The sequence below is a fragment of the Girardinichthys multiradiatus genome, chromosome 23 (assembly GCF_021462225.1).
Source record: "Girardinichthys multiradiatus isolate DD_20200921_A chromosome 23, DD_fGirMul_XY1, whole genome shotgun sequence".
Lineage (NCBI taxonomy): Eukaryota > Metazoa > Chordata > Actinopteri > Cyprinodontiformes > Goodeidae > Girardinichthys > Girardinichthys multiradiatus.
In genome coordinates, this window is record NC_061815.1 from 10,622,562 (window position 1) to 10,644,064 (window position 21,503).

The 21,503-nt window shown below is 40.7% G+C and overlaps 1 protein-coding gene across 6 annotated transcripts; it reads left to right on the forward strand.

Moving 5' to 3' along the window:
* The first annotated feature begins 1,641 nt into the window (after positions 1-1,641).
* Positions 1,642-20,880, forward strand: LOC124860808 (centrosome and spindle pole-associated protein 1-like). Of its 6 annotated transcripts, XM_047354389.1 has the most exons (30): positions 1,667-1,750; positions 1,845-1,906; positions 2,176-2,330; positions 2,965-3,037; positions 3,242-3,345; positions 4,998-5,063; positions 5,730-6,025; positions 6,110-6,210; positions 6,390-6,486; positions 7,564-7,621; positions 7,698-7,978; positions 8,847-8,965; positions 9,092-9,233; positions 9,998-10,097; positions 10,250-10,288; positions 12,238-12,385; positions 12,470-12,634; positions 13,459-13,571; positions 14,452-14,601; positions 14,698-14,841; positions 15,128-15,244; positions 16,651-16,720; positions 16,913-17,039; positions 17,804-17,937; positions 18,018-18,146; positions 18,284-18,324; positions 18,407-18,467; positions 19,896-20,005; positions 20,101-20,242; positions 20,492-20,880. In XM_047354389.1, the coding sequence occupies exons 3-30, from the start codon at positions 2,232-2,234 to the stop codon at positions 20,662-20,664; spliced, it is 3,399 nt and encodes a 1,132-aa protein (XP_047210345.1). In that variant the 5' UTR covers positions 1,667-1,750; positions 1,845-1,906; positions 2,176-2,231; the 3' UTR covers positions 20,665-20,880. The 6 variants fall into 6 exon arrangements, with proteins under 6 accessions (XP_047210347.1, XP_047210346.1, XP_047210344.1 ...); XM_047354391.1 differs by lacking the exon at positions 1,845-1,906 and having other exon boundaries at positions 1,642-1,750; positions 20,101-20,215; XM_047354390.1 differs by lacking the exon at positions 1,845-1,906 and having other exon boundaries at positions 1,642-1,750; positions 5,733-6,025.
* The last annotated feature ends 623 nt before the right edge of the window (positions 20,881-21,503 follow it).

The window sequence follows — 21,503 nt, forward strand, 5'->3', positions numbered from 1 at the left end:
TTGTCAATGTGATAAACATCACTTGGGAGTTTGTTTTGGTGTGAAACTTAAAACAGACGAGGCAATACATTTCACAACAAACAAAAGGTAATCAGCAAAGTATACATTTACATGAATAAATATGGTCGAATAAAAATAGTGCAGATCCTTTAAAAAACCCTTGGGAGACTAAGCTGGTTAAACAAAGCAAAGTATGGGGGTATGAGAGGTGAGGGCTCTCACTGCCGGAGCATATGTGCTAGGAATCTGGTTGATCTGGACCTACTATAGGGGATGAAAAGTAATCTTCACAGGATGGGATGGATATTTAACTATCTTTAAAACATTTTTACAAAGACAAGCATTATATGTTTCATTTATGTTAGAAAGCTCTTAGCTAATAATGTTTGAGGCCATCCACTGCACAGGTGCTAAACCAAGAACATTCTCCATAAAGAAGAGAAGTCCATAGAGGTCCAGCTGCTGTAAAGGTATGTATAACAAAAGAAGTTTCAGTTTGGGGACACAAACAAACTAGCTGTTTATAATAAAAGTTTAATGAAAAATGGCATGTTAAAAATTATTTATACCCTTCTCAGTATTCGGCGGAACAATCTTTAGTGTCATTGCAACAATAAAACATTTATTGCTGACCAGCTTTTGGATGTTTTTTTGCATGTTTCCACTTTTTACTTTGAACATTTCTCTTTGGTGATGAGATCCACGTCTTTGAGGTTGGAAGGCCTCCTTTACATCACCCTAATCTTTATCCCCCACCACAGATTCTCTATCAGATTCTGGTTGGGCCACTCTGAAAAATATCACTTCTAGTTTGAAGAAGTATATTGGTATTAAAAGGTTGGTTTAAACTTTAATCTACCAGGGGTATTTAGAGTGAACTTGGCACAAAATCGAAAGACTTTGAATGCTTCAAGCCTGTGTATTCCCCTTTTAAAAGGTGCCAGATTTGTAAGAAAACTGCATTTTGGGTTGTGTCCATGAACATTTTTACAAACCCTTTCTGCTAATGCCAAAAAACTTGTTTTCGTATTGACTCTTGTTAGGTGTTGTTAGCTGGAATTGATGAATTATGTTTGAAGAAACAAGAATATAACAATTTATTAATTTAACAAACAGCCGCTACACACAACCACACATTACAACCAAGTCCTCCTTATGCTGGTTACACACTACTGTGGGGTGGCATCCCATTCCTTAGGTCAGACAGTGTGGTTGGTCACTCTGGCAGGAACAGCATGCCCAAACTGATCCCACTAGTGTTAAAGGAGGATAGAGCCCAGTCCCTAGGAGTGGAGGTTTGGGATTGAAACAGGTTGCACTGCAGGACTGTCAATTTTGTGGATGCAACACACATACTTAACTCTGCTGTCCAGTACACAATAATGTTTCTTCCACACGTGGTTCTATTTCAGGGGCAATAAACTGGCTTTCCAGCAGTACAAGCCTTAATTCAAACAACGTTTTTTCCAACAACCAAAAGAAAATGACCGCACACAAATGTAATGTCTTATACTATGTGTGTGTGTGTGTTTATGTCCAATCTGTGTATTTTATAATAAACAACTTTTAGTTAAATAGATTTTAAGTAGAAAAAAATACAGTTGATGCACAGAAAACTATTTTGAAGGGGCTTTTATTTTGATAGCTGAGAACCTAAACCGGAAGTACTTCGACCTTCAAAACTGTTGCGCTACGAAGGAAACCTGTAAGGCAATGCTGTCAACTTTTTGAGCTTCGGTCCCACTAAATGGTAGGCATGTTTATATTTCTGATGTTTGAGGGGTCATTTTAATAGGAATAAAATTATGCTTGTAATTACTTACCTGTTGATTTCTTTACCGTAGAGTTCAAACTGACTTCCCTTTGGTTTAAATAAAGCTAACACGTTAGCCCGGGTAACCTGAAGGTAATTGAAAACAGACGTTCTCATCATCATTCTTAGTTCACATGTGAACACAAAGCTGCTGTTGTACAACAGAATAAAAGGCAAGCTTCACCGTTAGGCAAGGCGACTAAACTAGCTAATTCTCTCTCAGGAATGTGACGCTTTCCATTGTTGTTGCTTGACAACGGAGATTTAAAGAGACAGTAACCTGTGTACTTTGAGGTTGCACTTTATCTTGCGCACTTGAGCCGATGTAAATGCCGATAACAAGCTTTTCCCTTTATATTCAGTTTTAAGTGGGTCGTGGATATCCTGGCCCCGTCGCTCTTGTGTTCCGCTGAGGAAGATGGACGACGAACTGGAGAACTTCATCAGGGAACGCAAGGCGCGAGTGGCTGAAGATAAAGCCTGTTTAGAACAGGACCCTCCCTACATGGAAATTAGGGTACGTCTGCTACATAAACCTGTCTCTTATTTAGGCTGTTTGAACGTAAAAATGTTATTTCACGTTAAAGAGGACACTTTCGTAGCAGTATGGTTTTTTTTTTTTGTGTGATCTGCACTCCTGATCAAAGTCTCAAGGCCAATAAAAAAATGCAAGAATGTGCATTTTGCATTGTTGGATCTTAAGAAGGTATTGAGTAGAGCTTCATAATGCTAAAAGAAGAATTGGGGGCAAGAGACGTATAGTTTTGAAAAGACAATTAATGGAAAGCTCCTTTTAAACTCAAACATGCTTGAGTCAGCCAATCAAACGTTTAAGACCACAGCACAGAGCAGTTATGGTTCCACACTCTGTGTACTTTTAACATATGTATCCAGTCCTGGAAGATACTTGAATCACATTCTATACTTTTCTGAATTGTGGAGGAACCCTACCTTAAAAATGTGTGTATGAATGTAATGTGTGTAACCTGCTCTGATAAGACTGTGAAGTAGGGATGCTAGAAACTGAATAGTTACAGTACCTTGTGTGCAAATATTTGGTTAGAAATGTTTTACAGACTGATGCTACCAGTGTGATAACATTAACATCCTCAGCTTTAACCCGAAATGCTTCTTCTGGTTACGGCTGACAGGCAAAACCCTGCAGAGCCTATGGGTCCACTGTGAAAGAGAACATCCCTCCAAGGATTCCCAACCAGGGAAAGGGTATTTTTTTTTAATTGATCTAATTTATTTCAGGGAGTAAAAAAACAAAAAAAGAGGAAATGCATCAGGTTTCTGTGGAGTTATCTGTCTTGTTAGATGAAGAACATTTCAGAGTTTCCTAAATTGGTGAGTGGCTGTATTTCTGGTGTAAAACCCTGTCCACCGTCTGTCTCTGCTTAAAATTGATGGGTGTGTGTTTGCCAGACGAGAGCTGCAGTGTGGGTCTGCCCCTCGGTGCGGAGTATGAAAAGAAGAAACACAGGCTGCAGCATGAGCTTCGTATGGACTACAGACGCTACATGGCTCAGGTTGCTGTCTCTTTCTCTCTAACACACACTGTCACAGGTCGTGCATCTGTCACTGACAAATAGACTTATTTAGCAACGTTTCAAACATTTTTCCTTTACTAATTATTAATATTATTATTATTATTATTACCATCCGTCACTGTGTGACAGAAGCAAATCCCATAGAATCTGCTCCTCGAGGCTGATCATGATTGGCCTAATGTCATCGCTCATCAATAATCCTGATTCAGATTCCAACTACGATAGACCTAAAATATCATGCGACAGAGCTGTGATTTATTTAAGTAAGCCCCAACTAGTTTGGGGTGAACAGTATAGCAAAACGTGCTCACATCTAATCATGTTACAACCACAAGCTGTTATGGATTTTATTGGGAATTTATCAGAATCAGAACCAGCCTTATTGCCTTGTTTGTGACACAAACAAGGGATTTGACAAACTACCTTCCAGCAGGATAACAACACCAAGCGTACAGGTGCAGAACAAATAAAGTATGTATGTAAAGGTTCCACTACAATAATAATAATAATAATAAAAATGATTCTGATGATGATCAAGATGATGAATGGTTTATTTATAAGGCACTTTCCACAGAGTCAAAAAGTGCTGTATAAGATACAAATATTACATACAAAACAGAAAAACATGCATAAGCTACCAGGTATAGACACTATCACACAAATTCTTGTAAAGAAATATAGGAAAATGCAAGATGAAATAGACAATTAAAAAAATAATCAAATGGAGGTTATTCTACTGCTGGGGGCCACAGCTTGTAAGCCTTGATCACCTTCACTTCTTAGTCTTGTGCAGGAAATGGCTAACAAATTTAGATCATGTCAACAGAGAGAATGACAACCTAAACATTGATAGGATAAACTGGTGCCTAATCATTCACTGCTTTTATATGGGAGGACAAAACATTTCAAATGAATTCTGAATGCAACAGGAAGTCAGTGTAATATAGGAATATAAAACAGCGGTTGTTTAACCCTGTTAATAACCTGGCTGTTGCTTTATGGTTGACTTGAAAAGGTGGACGAGAAGCTTTGTCTAGACTGGTGAACGGGGGATTATAATTTTCTAATGGAGTTACGTAGATGGCACAACGAGGTCCGAGTTTGACAATGTTCCTTAAGTCCTTGAGTTCCTTGAGTCCAGGTATTGATGTACAAACAGGTGCGAATGCTTGTATGATGTCTGAGGGCATATCTGCTGATGGCAAATTAAAGATAGACTTATTCATATTGTTGCCAACATATTTCATTAATTAAAATAAGCAAATCATATGAAATGTGTCTTTCACTGTTTTGACCCAATTTATGCCACCAAATCTTTTTAAATAATGAAAAATAAGTGAAACATATTGTAATTGAATCAGTAATGTGGTTGTAAGATGAAACAAGGGGAAAAAGGTGAATGTGTGTGAATACTTTTTGAAGAACACTGTACTGGTAATAAAACACTGTAGAAAAATAGGATTACATAAGGTACATCTGGATAAAATCTAACCCGTTTACTTTAGCTTTTAGCATAATGAGCTTATTTACTGATTAATACCCGAAATGAAGACTTGTCTTCAGGTCTGCTCTGTATTTATGTATGTTTGTCTGCTGCCGGATTTTAAAGGTAAAATGTTTTTCTGTTCCAGAAAAGCCACCTAGACCCTGTGGATTCTGGGCCTTTAATCATTCGTGACAACAGAAGGTCCATCAAGGTAAAAGCCTCTTTACAAATTCACATTTTTACCAAATTATGAAAGTAAAACCAGTTTTTATGACTATTACTGAACAGCTGCCAAGAATAGATGACAAAAGATTTAACGTTCATATATATTTTTATGCAATAAATGATTCTACACATCGTTTTTTAATCAGAACAAGATGTTGAAAATTGGACTTTGTTGGCAAATGTCCTCTGACCAAACGTAACCTAAATAAAGACGTTAAAAGCCAGCATGGGTCCCTCCTCTCAGTCAAGCCCTACAACTGAAGATGATTTTAATGTACGGATAGAAACACCTCAGCTGGATTTTTAACCACCAACATGTCCAGATGTAGTACTTGTGTCCAGCAGCTGTATTTCTCGTCTATGAATTAGCTTGTATTTGAACAATGCTGCATCAATAAACTTGCTTGGCCTGGCAGCTGTGCAGTCGCCTCAGAAATGCTGAAAGCTTCATTTCACAGCAGATCTTTAGGTAAATCAAAAGAAATGCATGATCCTGATTTCCTAGGTGTCCATAAAAACTCTGCTCCAAGGTTTAATGAAGAGACACTAAACCTTACCTTAATGCTCCTCAAGCTGAGATAGCTGTAGTCCGATATAATCAATTAGCATGTCTCTTTTAAGTAGTTGATGAAATGCAACGTGGTTTCTCCAGCAGCTGCAACCTGAGCTCCTGACTGATGTTTTCAAGCAGCGTGGGCAAAGGGATGCAGCCGCTCTGACGTGGGACAGAGGGTTGCACAGAGCGCTGCGGCTCGCTGGGGAGGACCAGGATCCCTTACTGTTTCCTCACAGGCACTCAGACGAGCTGGGGAGTCAATTGGACTTGGATTCTGAAGAGGAGGAGGAGCGATTTAAAGATCAGCTGGAGAAGACTGGAGCTAGAAGGGGCAGACCTATTAGAGCTGAGGCCAGTTATCAGACGGATCTCTCAGCTGGAACCGATGGAAGGTAACCGTGAAGAGTTGAATTTTTTCTCTTTTATGTCTTTTGCAATTTGGTTTCAGTCTGTTTTTAATTTTTTTTTCCTTTCAGGGAAAAGGGTGAGCATGGAGCAGGTACTTGGAGCCACAGCAGGAGATCAAGAGAACTTAGTAAAAACGAGAATGCTCCCTTTGCCACTGGACTTATAATAGGTAACAAGTTTCTTTTAAAACATTTTCACAAACAGCAAATTCAAGTTAACATATTCTGCCTTTCTTTTCACAGTCCAGAATAAAAAATACTAAGCGAAATGTTTCACAGATTAAATTTATACCTTCTTTCCTAAAAAATAAAGAACCCAGCCTGTTCTCTGTGATCGTTGTGTCTTCAGGAGCAGCTGATACAGGTGAGGCTTTGCAGAGGAAGAAAGAACGCTACAGGCAGGAGCTGCAGGAGCAGATAGCTGAACAGCACCGCAACAAAAAGAGGTACAGTGCCTTGCAAAAGTATTTACACCCTCATCACCTTATGAACATGTTGTCACTTCAGAACTATTAACCTCAATGGGTTTTATTGGGGTTTTATGTGAGATCAACAGAAAGTTGCACATAATTGTGAAGTTAAAGGGAAATTTACATTGTTTCAACTTAACTCTGATACCACTGAAAAAAACCTTCTGTAGCCAGTTTCCTTCAGCTGCCACCTTATTATAGTCCACCTGCTAGTACTTTAATCTCAGAATAAATCCAGCTGCTCTGTGAAGGCCCCAGAGGTTTATTGGAGTGAACAAACAGCATCATGAACACCGAGGAACGTGTGGACAAATTTAAAGCAGGGTTAGATCATAAAAACAATATTCCAGGCTTTAACATCTCGCAGAGATCTGTTTAGTTCATCATCTGAAAACGGAAAGAAGAAGTCTCCTAACCCAGTCCTTATTGCAAACATAACAAGACATGGATGTCCGCCTGAACCGACAGAAACATTGATCAAAGAAGTCAGAGATCCACAGTCCAGTTGGGACAATGGAAGAAAACCTGTTGGAGGCTTTAAAAGACTGGCATGGAGGTTTACAGCAGCAGAACAACCCTAAACATACAGTCAGAGCAATGATAAAATGGTTTAGATCAAAGTGTATTCATGTGTTAAAATGGCCTAGTCGAAGTTCAGACCTTAAACCAACGTCTAAGCCAATTTGACTGAGTTCTAGCTATTTTGCAATAAAGAATTTGCTACAACTTCAGTCTGTAGATGTGCAAAGCTGGTGGAGACACCCCCCTGTGGCTGTATAAGGTGGTTCTACCATGTATCGACACAGATGTACTTTATACAAATGCATTATGCTGTGCTTTGTGTTGGTCTATGACCAAAAATCCCATTAAGATACATTGAAGTTTATGGTTGTAAGGTGACCAAATGATAAAGGTCAAGGTTTGTGAAAACATTTGCATGACCCAGTGAATCCTCACAGGTCTTCCTCTAATGGATAGTGCTCAGACTTGAAGTTCTACCAGGTGTTGTGTGTAAAGCAGCAGCTGAGTGTGCCGTATGTGTCCTTGTTTCAGGGAAAAGGATCTGGAGCTGAAAGTTGCTGCGACAGGAGCAAACGACCCCGAGAAACCGGTCAGCTGTCACATGACACACAGTTTGGGCTCAAATTACTTTTACTAGAAACTTCTTGATAATCTTATTTCTGCAGCCAAACCGAATCAGACAGTTTGGTCTGAGCAGGAGGGACGGTTCTGTAGTTACGGAGCCTTCAGCATCAGCAGAGAGTGGATCATCATCCAGAACCACAGCCAGTAATGAGAGAGGTGCTGTTAGAGGGAGGGAAATGCCTCCTCCTGAGCTGCCACATGCTGCCTTCCAGTCTCCTCTGCTGGAGTACAGCTCTGCTCTCAGCCTGGGGGAAGGACATCTGTCTCCCAGCAGTCAGCACTGCGCCCCGTCCATCCCAAATACCATACCTGACATACACAGGTATAACTGACAGGAAACCATTTCCTCTTTTCTATTCAATAATAAAAGGAACGTTTATTTATAGCACATTTCAGATACAAGACAATTTCAAGTCTTTACATGATGAAAATAGAAGAAAGTACATTGGAGTATCATAATAAGGTAAAGAAAAGTTGGACTGTAGACTAGTTGAAATAGTCAAAATCAACTCCAAAGAGATGGGTTTTTAATCCTTGGTGTAAAAGAACTCAGGGATTTAGCATTTCTGCAGTTTTCTGGACGTTTGTTTCAGATTAGTGGAGCAGGAGAACTGAATGCTGGTTCTTCATGTTTGGTTCTGGTTCTGGGGATGCAGAGCAGACAGCAGCCAGAAGATCTGAGTGGTTTGGAAAGTTGATACAACAACAACAAAGCTTTAATGTATTTTGAGGGATTTATAAATTAACAAGTATTTTAGTCTCTGAGATACAGGGAGCCAGTGTAAGGACCTTAGAACTAGGTTGATGAGTTCTACTTTCTTAGTTGTAGTGAGGACCCGGGCAGCAGCGTTCTGGATCAGCTGCCTGATTTGTCTTTTTAGACAGACCTGTGAAGACGCCGTTGCAGTAATCAATTCCACCGAAGATAAACACACGGATGAGTTTTTCCAGATGGGACATTAGTTAATAAAAAGGCAAATGCTGCATGTTGTTGTATCTCATGCACTCAGTCAGGTAGCCATTTTTCACACAACTGCACATACGTCCTTGGACTGTTTCACAATAAAAGCCTAGTTATTATCAGCACTTCCTGTTATAGAATAAGAAGCCGTGCAGAAAGTCTTGGATATGATCTATTTGCCTGTTAATTGTAACAGTAAATTCATTGTTGTCTATCTGGGTTCTCCCAGAAACCCGGCCTTCCTTCCTCAGCCACCTTCTACAATAAGGGAAGCTTACAGAAGCCCATATGGAGAACCCCATCAGTACTACGGAACCAGAAATCTGCTTGACCCAAATATGGCCTACTGTAAGTGTTGGTCTCTTACAGCAAACAAAGAAATGCAGAACACTTAAAAAACAAAAACTTGTTATAGACTGTGTAAAATACATCCAAGGTTCTAGGTGCAACCTGGTGTCTCCAATCTCTTCCCAGACTGTCCTTTTCCGGTGCCGTATGCTGGGTTTCCCATGTCCTACTGGAACGTGCCACCTGGAGGCGCTGTGCCCAGCCAGCTGGGGAACCACAGTCCTCACAACCAGCACAGTGGCTCCAGTTTCCCAGAGCCTCCATTACGGTAAGTGCATTAAGCTGTTACTGAACCTCCAAAGAACACCTTCCATCCTGGAGTATTTTGCTTTAATGTGAAATACACACAGATGTTTGGGATACATTGTTACTGCTGCCCTCCAGAATCTCAACATGTAGTAGATATAAGGAATTACAATATGACATATTGTACAATGTTAATATTTCACCATATATTTACAGTAAGTATAAAAGGGAGGTTTCCCAAACTGCCTTAAATATAAGATTTAAATCAGAACCACATTAGAACTTCATCCTTGTAGGAAGGAATGCAGCTCTGTTCCGACCTTCTGGAGGGCAGTTTGTGTCAACATCAGCAAAGCGATAAGGAAACATGTACCAGTAGATCCATTAATATGTTGGCTTGGAAGTGTACCAGACTCTTTGATACAGCAGGAAGATGTTATCCAGACGCTTCTAATGCTGGCAAAAGAAACCCTGCTATGATGAAGTGGGTCGGACACGAGCCCCTTTCCATCTCCATATGGAAGTCAGTAATTCTGGACGGATAATATATTATAATGATGGGATGTTTTTTTTTTTTTGTAAAAATGGAAAAAAAAACATTTGAGGTGATTGTAGAGTCGGGCGGATCCATGTTCATTGAAATGTATTTTTTCTGTTCTTCTTTGTATATTGATGTCTAGTGCTGACTGACCAGCTATGCGTTGAAACTGCATTTCAACTAAATAAACGTGTTAGGGAAAAAAAAACACCTTCCTTAACTCTGTTTTTCTGAAACTGTTCTGGCAGGCCCAACAATGAAACTGCTGCTGCTGGATACTTCCCCTCAGAGAGGCCCAGGTCCACCAGGGACAGGGTTCTGAGCTACAGGGAGGCTCTAAAACAACAGGTAGCAGGAGTTCTACCTAAACCTTCTCCATAGTCCTTTTCCCTCTGATTACGTTAGTAGGTCAGCCATGTTAGTGTCACTGTCACCCAGTGGGGTATTTATGGTTGAGATGATTAGGGATCATTACATCCTAGTCTGTGATATGTTGACAGGAAGCTTCCAGGACTGGGAGCAACATTCCTTCCAACAAGGTAAAATGGATCTCAGATCCTCTGTTTTTAGTTGATCTTTCCCCCATTCAGATGTTTAATATCCCAGATCCACTTCAGTCCTGTCCCATACCCATTACTTTCCCTAGACATGTTTTTTGTTTCCTGACATACTGGTACCGACTCTATCGGGTCATTTCTCACAAGCTTTACTGTTGTCTGGCCTGTTTAGCACTGCAACTGTTGAATGTACAAAGTCCCTTTTCAGACAGAGAAGATTTTGTCGTATTATACTTGACTGCAAATGATAAAATCTGTTGGATCATATCAGCTGTCAAGGATGGTGGTGGAGGTGTAATGGTTTGGGCTTGTTTTGATGGTAAAGATGCGGAAACAAACAGGGAAAAACCAAATGCAACATATCAGTAAAAACTCCTGAAACCAGCTGTCGAGCACAGCAGTGGAGCTGGGTTCGATGATAGAAATGACAATGATTAAATGTGGTGCAGCGATTCAAGGCAAACGGTCTCGGTACTCTTCAGCCTGACACAAAAACAAACAATGACCTGTGATTGTGGGAGGACCCCACAAAATTGTGGAAGTTTTTTTTTTTTAACAACACTTTAGATCTTTTGGCTCTGAGCTCTACAAGCTCTGAAAGTGTCGAGTGAAATGCAAAAATATATTTATATTCCTAATTTCTATACTGTTTATATTTTCTGATACTATGGTGGAGTTTTGTTTCTAAGATTGTTTTTTGTTTTTGTTTCCCTTCGTTGAATTATTACAAAGTATTTCCCAGTTGGCCCACATTCTAAAACCCCATTGGACCCAGTACTTTGATTAGACAGCAGTTTTTAACTAGACAATATTAAAAGCTGACCGACCTTTAAGGTCGTGTATAAAAATAAAACTGAAATACTGTCTAAATCCGGTCTGTCTCACTGCTTAACAGCCTCAGCTGTGATCTTATTCTTATTATTTAGTTAGCTTCAGGACTCTGTCTGTTGGCTTGAAACAATGACCACATTTAAACAGATTTTTGCCTCAGTAGCACAATAAAAATGTTCTCTATGTTTTTATCTTGTCTCTCAATCCACCCTAATCAGAGGTTAGAGGTTGTTTTTATGAGGTTTCTTTGTTTTTAAAGCTCCTAAAATGTTTATTTCATCTCTTCTGTCCCCATTTACCAGTGCAGGGTAACGTACGCGGTGTAGAATAATTGGACCAACCAAGCTGGGACATTTTTCCCCCTCAGGACCCATTCAGTGTAATCTGCAGTAGTTCATGTTGTGCAACAGACTAACCCAGATTTCTCTATAGATTATTCTTTTTTTCCATCCGACAAAGTTAGAAGGTTCGATCATTACTTTGATGACAGTAAATGATGGTGATGCTTTATTTATTGATGTGATTTTAAACAGAAAGATTCATTTTAAATCCTCCTGCTGTAATATTCCTTTAAAAAGCTTGTCTGCTTTATTCTTGCCACCCTGGAGAAAAAGAGAGACTGTTTTTTTTTAATTTTCATTTAGAGGAGATTTCTCTAAAACATCCTCCTTGTGCTGATAGCTGCATCAACCAGCAATGCCTACAGCTCAAACGCCTCCACTACAAAGGTGGGATGGTTGACATTTCTACGGTGGGATTCAAGGCCACCGATATTATTGGATGGACTTCCTCCTTTTCTTCTCCCCCAGCCTCTAAAACCTAGATAGATCATTGGAGGAAATGAGGAGACTCTCCACACAGAGTAAAGAGAAAAATCTGAAAGTCTTGAAGCTCTTAGAGCCTGACTTGGTTGAATGATAAGTAGCTGAAGTTAATTGATTATGCTTGCCAAAGCCCATTTAGACCCTGACCAGTAGCAGTAGATTATGGGTTTTGTTGTTTGTTTCTGCTAATATACAGACATCCATTTCCATCGTCAGTCTGAGTGTTTGCTTTTATCCTGATGTGAAGCTGCGTAACTGAGACATGCTGTGCTGTAGATCCAGGAGCAGCAGGAGCGCAGGCGTCAGGAAAGGGACGAGAGGGAGCACTTTGAGGCCCGGCTGGAGGCTGACATGAAGAACCATGAGCCCTGGGGGAGAGGGGGAGGAGGAGCCCCCCTGAGGGACAGCAAGGGCAATCTCATTGGTGGGTTCTGGATTCTTCTCTTTGTTTTTGGAAGAAATATGAGGTATTCTCATTGATGCTCACCTGGGTTTCCCATCGGCCTAGCTGACCTCAACCAGATGCACAAGCTAAACGAGGAGGCTTACAGCAACCCGGAGCTGTGGCAGAGGAGAGCCGCGGCTGCCATGATGCCCCACCGGGCAGAGCATCCTCACCCCACTGACAGGATCACAGAGAGCAGTAGCTATGACACTGCTGACAGGCTTCCTGGTAACTGTCTCCCTTCCTGTTTATGTATTTATCTGCTTCCTTTCCTAACTGATTGTTTAACATGTCAGGGTTATCAGCAAATAAACCGTTATTTCTGTGAATAAAGGTCAGCGCTTTATCTGTTTTTATAGTTCAGTGAGAAATACAGAGCAGGCCAAAAGTCTGGGAACAACTTCATTTTTTTTCTACCACTATGAGCTCTTTGGATTTTGGGATCTGCTTCCATTGATCTGCACTATTTTCCCCAGTTTTATCCTATAGGTTTACGCTGATGTCCATTCTGATTTCTTATGTGGTGCCAATTGACAACAAATATTGCCTTAAGGCATTTCACAAATAACAACAAAACACTTTAACCACTTTATTTAAAATAAAATATAGTATATTCAGTCCAATCATAAAGTCGATTGCACGTGTTCTAATTCAACCGTAGTTATTATACAAAGCAGTTAGGGAAATGTTCTGATTGGTAAAAACTTTTCTATCCAATGAGACCCAAATGACTGCATCCAGTCACTGACTTGCAGCAATCCCTCCTCCTGAACAAGGATGTAGCATTGAGTCATTAACCAGACCATTGCTGAATAAATGTTGGCCAAAAAAAAAGTTCAATTTTAGCATTGAGAAGATTTGTAAGAGTCAAACTTAATGATAATGAAACTTAAACTGTTTTCCAATAGTTGACTCTCTTCATTATAATCATGTTGTTGCAGCTTACCAATGAAACTGGGATCTTTTGTTGTGCCATTGTGATCTTGCTTCCAAACCTTTGTCCTCTGGTTTGTGTTAAAAAAATTAACTAGTTTGGTCGAACTTTTCTCCAGGCTTTACTCATGTTCAAACCCCCCAGTTTGCCCGGGGGAAGGTTTTCGCCATCCAGCCCAGTGAGCATCAGCTCCAGGAACAGGACAAGTACAAAGCTTACCTCAAACAGCAGGTACCAGTTTAACCTCCTGCTCATCTCTGAATGTTAGCTCAAAACTGACTGGATTTGTGACAACGTTTTTTTTAAATGCTAAAAAATGCTTCAACACACTCTTGGACCAGGAAGCATTCCTGGCCATTGGACCTTTTTTACACTTCCTAATATTATAACAGCACACTTCAGTGTATTTTACATGGATTTTATGTGATTAGACCACCACAAAGTAGTGTGTACTTGTGAAGTGGAAATAAAGAGACATCTGAAAAATGAAGCAATTTCCAAATGCATCAGATTCTGATTTAGATCTGGACTTTGATCTAAATGGGAATCAGCTCTGAAACCTACCAGTAGCCCTTAAAGTATTGCCTTATATGTATCACAACAGCTTCCCAGCTTCCCTGTCCCTGTTAAAAGAAAAGTATTCCCACCGCATAATGCCGCCACCACCGTGTTTTATGGTGGGAATATCGTTTTTAGGGAAATATGCAGATAGAGTGTTCTGCAGCACATTACACATTACATTTTGCATGCAGGCCTAAAAGTTAAGCTTTGGAGTGCCCTGCTCCAGGTTTTGTTAGAGTTGCTGCCCTGCCATACTCTTTCTGTTTTCAGATTTGAACAGAGGCCTGGGAGATCTTCAGAGCTTGAAATATTGTTTTCTAACCTAACCGTGGTTAAAACATCTCCACAACTTTATCTCTGACCTGATCTTGTTCGCTAATGTTCTCCAACAAACCTTTGAGGCCTTCACAGAGATTGCATTACACACAGGTAGACCCGGTTTAATATTTAGGTGAGGTCTGGAGATGATTGGCTGCGCTGCATTTTAGTTAGAGGTATCAGACTAAAGGGGGCTGAATACAAAAGCTTCAAGGACTGCTCGTATTTGCAGATTGACGAGAAAATGCGTAAAAAAGCAGAAGAGAGGGAACAAATCAGACTGGAGGAGGAGAAGGAGGAGAGGCGACTGGCAGAACAGAGGGCCCGCATCCAAAGGGAGTACGAGGAGGAGCAGGAGAGGAAGAAACGGAAGGAAATGGAGGTGAAGAACCAAAGTAGAAGTTTTAACACCAACTCATAGTTTAAGTCCAGCGTGTTCTCACAGACCTCTCTAATGAGTTGCTTCTGTGTCTCACAGCAAAAGGCCAAGAACGAGGAGCTGATTCAGCTGGCTGAGCAGAGGAGGAAGGAAGCAGAGAGGAAAAAGAAGGAGGCAGACGAAAAGGAGAGTGCAGCACTGAGGAGGCAGTATGAGAAGGAGAGGCAGATGAGAGTTGAGGAGGTCAGTTCAAAGATTCAAAGTTTGGTTCGTTTCGTCCTTCAGTAAATCCTCTTCCTTAAGATTTAAAGCTAAATGTTCCTTGTGTTTTAACTAGAAAGAAGAAATAATGGCCTCTATCTTTTATGTTTCACAATGTTTCCAAACATTGATGTACTTCAGCAAGACAAGAATTATTCAAAAGATAAACTTTAACATTATCATTGTATTAAAAACCACACCTGACATCACCTCCTCCTCAGCAACACAGAAAGACGAGCAGGAATAGTTTTTATCTGAATGTGTCCAGGTCTGCAGAGAGCCTTCTCCTCCTATCCCAACCCTGCAGAGGAAACACGGGCGACGCCAGCAGCCCACCCCAAGGCCCCCCAGTGTCCACAGCCAGAACTCCACAGCTCCCCTGTCTGTGAGTAATGCACAGTGGACAAATGGAGACAAAACACTCGATCCATGGATGTCTCTTTTTAGTCCAGTATTCAGGTAGCACTCAGTGTGCTTGAAGCTAAAGCTGAGTTCTGATTCTGTTAGACTTTCTGTTTCATCGTTTTACCTGAAGATGTGCAGAAAGAGATATGGGATTATTGACTCCATCTCATCTTTGGTTTGGTCAGATCTGTATCTGACAGCAAATGATTTACTGTAAATAGTTCTGGTTTTATCAAGCCAGGTTTCCTTAAAAAGGATTCCGTCCATTTATGACAAATAATCATCCTGGGCCTCATTTACCAGCCGCCGGGGTAGATTTGGGTGTGAAACGTGTGATTTATGAGACTGTGTGTATACTGGCCAGTTCCAGCATGCTAACATAAATAGCATGTATACATGTATACAGTAACTGTGCACACTTACTATTTAGATATACTATTTGACTCAGTCCAGCACTGAGTCTTCTTGATTTCACTCCTGATATCACCTATACATGATAAACCAATGCTAAATCTGAAAGAAAGCTCAGCTCTCCTAGAATTACCCAGCATCATCCATCTACCATGGTGCTGCAAAGACGTCAGTCAGTAACGGGAGAAACTATGGGACAAAAGTGGGATTACAAACACTGGACATTGTTTTACATTGGTGAAAAGACGGAACAGAAACTAGAACCTCCAATAAGTTCTGGTTGTGTTCTACATGTGACAATCTCCTGTATTCTTCCAACCAAAGCAACCTGGCCAGGCTAAAATCTCTGTTCATTATCTAAAGAAACCCCTATCTATAGTGAAACAGGGTGGTGGCAGCATCATGACGTGGGGTTACTGTTCCTTATATGGAAGTGGGGTTTTGTCAGGCTGTTATGAGAAGCCCCTAAACTTTCAGGTGTCTGCTAGAAAGCTGTAGCTTCCTTGTTCAGCACCACCCTGAGTCCAGTCATACGTCTTAAACAACAAGGAAGAAAATGAGTGAGATAGAGTGCAGTTTGTTTTCAGTTCATTCGTAAAGGATAAATGTCACATTAGAGGTTGAAAAACATTACAAATGATTTATCATGGTGTTTTTATTTTACACCACAAAACCTGGGATTTTAACAGGGGTGTGTATACTTTTATATTCACCATATTTACCATATTGCAGATTATGTTTGTAGTTGTAGCTGAATAAAAATGGGAGTTAAGTGTCATTTTGTGGTTAGAGGCTGGTGTGGGAGTGATGGGGTGTCATGGGAGAGTAAAGGGAAGGATTACAGTGAGGGTAATGAGAAGGAGGCGGGGCAGAGAAATAAGATTATTGTTTCCCAGCTACTTATTTCCCTACATAAATAACTGTTAAATGATGTGCTTTGTTCCCTCTCTTTCTACCTTTTTGGGTTTTTTTAAGGAGCGATCATCATCATCAGGTCTTCAGTCACCTCCTGTTCCTGCTCGTAGGAACCAGCTCAGAGCTGCAGGTACGGTAACACTTTTAGAAATGTTGCGATCCAGTAGAGGCTCCATGATAACTGCTGTCTGTTTGCTGGGGTCCATGGGCTCCATCGTTGTACTGATCCTTAAGCATCCGCTCAGTGGTTGATGTGGGTTTTATCAAGTGATCCGGGCTCAGAGTTGAGATGGGATAATTATGTCAAATGTTTGGGTTTCAGGAGACCACCATGATGTGTTCAGTGAGTTGTCAGCACTGCGTCGGCAGCTTCGCAGCGAACAGAAACGCCTGGAGAGTGAGCTGCAGCAGGGCAAGTGGGAGGAGCTAGACTCCCCCGTGAACGTCAGGTCAGACCCAGTCAGAGGTGCTGCTTCTGCTGAGACCGTAGCATTTCCATTCAGTCATCTGAACTGTATTTTATTAACTAACTTCAATTTAATCTCAAGCTCTCACAACTAGGCGTTCTTTTTTCTCTGAGCTGGCAAAACGGGGGTCCAAACAGGGACCCTTGTTTTTACTTTCATTGTTTTAAATCCACATTCATCTCTATCTCTTTCTTTGTATTTTGCTTCTAAAATGTTACATTTTATCTTAAAAGTGGATCTTCATCTTAAGGGCCTTTGAAAAGAATTCATTTGCTAAACTGTAACACATTTTGTCAGGTTACAACCACAAACTTTAAGTTACTGGTTTAGATTGAAGAATACTCATGTGTTAAAATGGCTCAGTCAAAGTCCAGACATAAATCCAGTTGAGAATCTGGGGCATCCAATCTTAGCTCTATTTGCAATGGCTCTATGTAGAATTGACTCAGAGGGACTGAAAACAAATGCACGCCACACTATTCAGATTTTAATGTGAAAAAAGGGCAGAAACCATGTATCCTTTACCTTCCAGCTCACAGATCTGCACCAATTTGCATTGATTTGTCAGATAAAATACATTAAAGGTTGCGGATGTTATGGGACAAATGTATATAAGATATATGGATATGCACTGCATTAATGTTGGGGCTTTCTGATGCTCACTTTTAGTTGCAACTGCACAACATTTCCAAAAGAATAGAACTGGACTGGCATTAAATATTGACAACATGTCTTCTCCGGTCCAGAGATCGTCCAGCGGTGGATGTGTTCGACATGGCTCGGCTCAGGCTTCAGGCTCCGGTCCGAAGGCCGAACTCCCAAAACACAGAGCCCAGAAACCTGCTGCGTATCCACGACTCCCTTCAGCTAAAATACACAGGTAGGACATGATCATGTCTGCACTCTAGCAGGAACCCAAACCACAGTAGGAGCTATAACTGGTCTGCATGTTGGAGGCAGATGGAGAGTCGAGGATGGGATCTGGTGAGGATACTAAACTAGAGGAAGAGGGTGTGGTCAGCAGGAGGAGCCGGGACTACAGAGACGCCTATCATCACTTCATCAGCCACAGATCTGCACTCCAGGATGGTATCCATGTTTTCTTTAATTTTGTTTCCTCCTCCGTGTTTTCTTCTGAGCAGAAACAAGGCCTTACATCTTCAGAAAATCAATGCAGCGGAAGTCAGTAAAGATGAAAATCTAACCTGGATGTTTTTTTCTTCTAGATTATTATGACCTGTCTCCACCTGAGCAAAATGACTATCTGGTGAGAAATGACACTTTGAGTAAATCGTCAGACTTGTAAGATTATTGGAGCTGAATAGTGACCATGTGTGTGTGTGTTACAGAGGAGTGTGAGCGGTGCATCCAGAAGATCTCTTCTGCTCGAGTCTGAGAGCGCTTTCATTGGTAGGACCAACCCAGCAGAGCTTCTGAAATGAAACCATCTCAACTGTTCCCGTTGTCAGCAATTCTTTAGTTTTAATCCACAGCTTTTTCTTCTCTTTTGTTTCCTGAATTGTTACTTTTATTGGCTGATTCTGAACTATAAAAAGTGTTAGAGTGCTATTATACTTAAATACTGCATTGAATGACTAAAAAGAGTAGGGATGTTTGAGTTCCAGCTGGGACGAAGTAAAGAACGATCCAGACAGGTCAGATGTTCTAGTTGTGATAAAAGCAAAGTTCAACTGGAGCATTCTAAGCTGATTTGTTTTTTTGGTTTTTTTTAGCTTTTCTGACATTAAAGGTGTAATGTGCAGCTTTTAGAGACATTCACCTAAGAGCAATGAATACTGCAAGTAGCCATGGCCTGGCATATGTTTCTCATAGTATGATAACCCTAAGTCAAAATACCAGACTTTAACCTTTTAACGGTATTTACAAAACATTTTAGGTCAAAAATGTTTAATCCGATCTTATTGTTTTTATTTAAAACTAAAGAGCAGAAATACAATATAATAAACATTATTATAAACCCTGTTATCATTTAGAATATGTTCCTTTGGTGTCCTCCTGCTCTTTCTAGATTAACACAGGTATAAGAGTTGATGTTAGCTGGGTAATTAGTCAGGCTATCTGCTCAGATAGAGCCTGCCATCAGCTGCTCAACAGACAAACTATAGTTTTAAAACTCTGTAAGAGTAATGGGTTTTTTCAGCCAGCTGGCTGGCAGTGCACAGAGACAGGTGGGGGAGGGGCACCGCTTTGTTACTGTATTTTTCATAAAGCCAGAGAATAAATCTGCTTACTCCAGGACTTTCTCTGGCATCTCATTGAGAGAACTTTAAACCGTAGGAGCGGTGTGATGGGAAGGTTTGGAAATGTTTTAAAACCTCGGTGGTACTGTCAACCGGCCCACGTCTACTATTGATTGGGATAATATAAAAGACGCAAAGGAAGAGGAATAAAGGGCTTTGTTCTAACTGTACAGCAGATTTAATTTTCATGAATAATTTGGTATATTTCAGATTATGGATGGCCCAAAATTGTGCATATTTTATCTTTATTATGTAATATATAACTTCTGATGAGACATGGCAACACAAAGCAGGAGCATTGAAGGTTTGACTTCCTAACTCTGAGGTTGAGTGATTAAACCTGGGAGAAAATTAGGAAGAGAGGGCTGGATTTCCTTCATCCCGACCGGGAAAACTTTTAAATATAGCCTTGATCACCTAGTTTAGTTCAACTCAAAAGGCCTTTATTAATCCCATAGCTAATTGAAATATCCATCTCTCAAGCACAGAAAAATAGGAACATTTTCCCTATGGTTTTGGGTACAGAATTTGATTCGTTATTTTTCTTTTTGATTCTGTTTGTGCTTGTTGTGTTCAGACCACCTGGGTGAGGCTTCTCCGGTGCCACCTACTCCAGAGCATGAGAGGGTCCGTCAGCTGTCCGCCAGGGAGAGGAGGCGACTGGCTAAACAGACACAGCGCCCCCAGGTGGTCATCCTGTGCAGCTGTGCGATGAAATCACTGCAGTCCTTTGTTCTGTAGTCCATCTGTTAAACTATCTGGGTTTGTCCTGTAACTTCCAGGAACGAGCTGCTTCCAATCAGCCTGTTGTCCCTCAGAGAAACCACCCCGACCCCTCAGGTACCAGGCGGAACCTGGAAGAAGCAGGATGTGAGCTCAGGAGCCTGAACAGGACAGGTCAGCTGATGGCTTTCAGTCGTCGAGGTAACACTGCTGGTACAGTTTTGTTTTAGATTGTTTTGGATGAAATCAGCTGAGCTCTGTTAGCGATCATGACATTTTTGGATCCGTACACATAAGGATATGTATATTTAACACATATTTCTATCATGCTAAAAAAAAGTAAAACAAAAATATTCTGCAGAAAATAATATGAAGTCTGTGGTTTTAACATGACAACAAACTGTTTGCTGTACGTCTGTCAAGCTGGTGGCCGTTTGTTTCCCTCTGCAGAACCTATGGATGTGTCTGATGGGGACTCCTCCCCCCCCGAGTTGTCGCCTCTCAGTCTGAACCGTGAGAGCTCAGAGGACACTGTCACCACAGACTCCTGGTTTGGAGCAGGAACATCGGACACTCTGAAACGTTTGGACCGACCGTCGAGGAGGAAGCGCCTGTCTACATAGTTTTTCCCATCAGGGTTCGGAACGTCCCACTTCCTAACCCTGAAAGACGCTCTTAGTTTTTACATCGTTTTGTTTTAATTCTGTGCTGTTGATGGGATATGTTCACCTTAGAATCTATATTTATGAACTCTTACCTGGTCGGATCAAAGAACTCCAGGTTCTAGACATTTTTATTGAATAAATTATGTTTGAATTAAATTCTATTTTTATAATATATATTTTTTTCATGATTTCTTTTTTATGGGTAATCTTATCATTTAGCGTGTCAGCTTTATTCTTATGCTATTCTCAGATTGAAAATGTGTTTTCTGATTATACGTTTAGCAACAAGTTGATTTTTAACATTGATGTCATGGTTCTGTAGGGCCATTTTGTAATTGGTCTCACCAGTAGGGGAACAGTCAACATTAAGTCAGTATTAATGGTTCAAGCTGGTGTGGGTATAATGATATGGGGGGATATTGTAACAGTTGAGCATCATTTAAGCACCATAGGCTAATTGAGTACCTGCCCATGTCTACCCCTTTATGACCACAGTGTACCAATCTTCTAAATGGATACCTCCAGCAGGATAATGCACCATGTCACAAAGCTTAAATAATCTTAGGCAGGTTCCTTCAACATGACAATCAGTTCACTGTACTCCAGTGGACTCCACAGTCGCTAGATCTTAACCCTCTAGTACCTTCGGGATGTGGGAAGACAGGAGATCAACATCAAGGATAAATCTGCTGCACCCGTATGATTCTGTCATGTCAATATATCCAAAAATCTCCTTGTCATCAGCGTGGAAAACAGTAAACAATGTATTTTATATTTTTCAGTGATCAATATTTGGA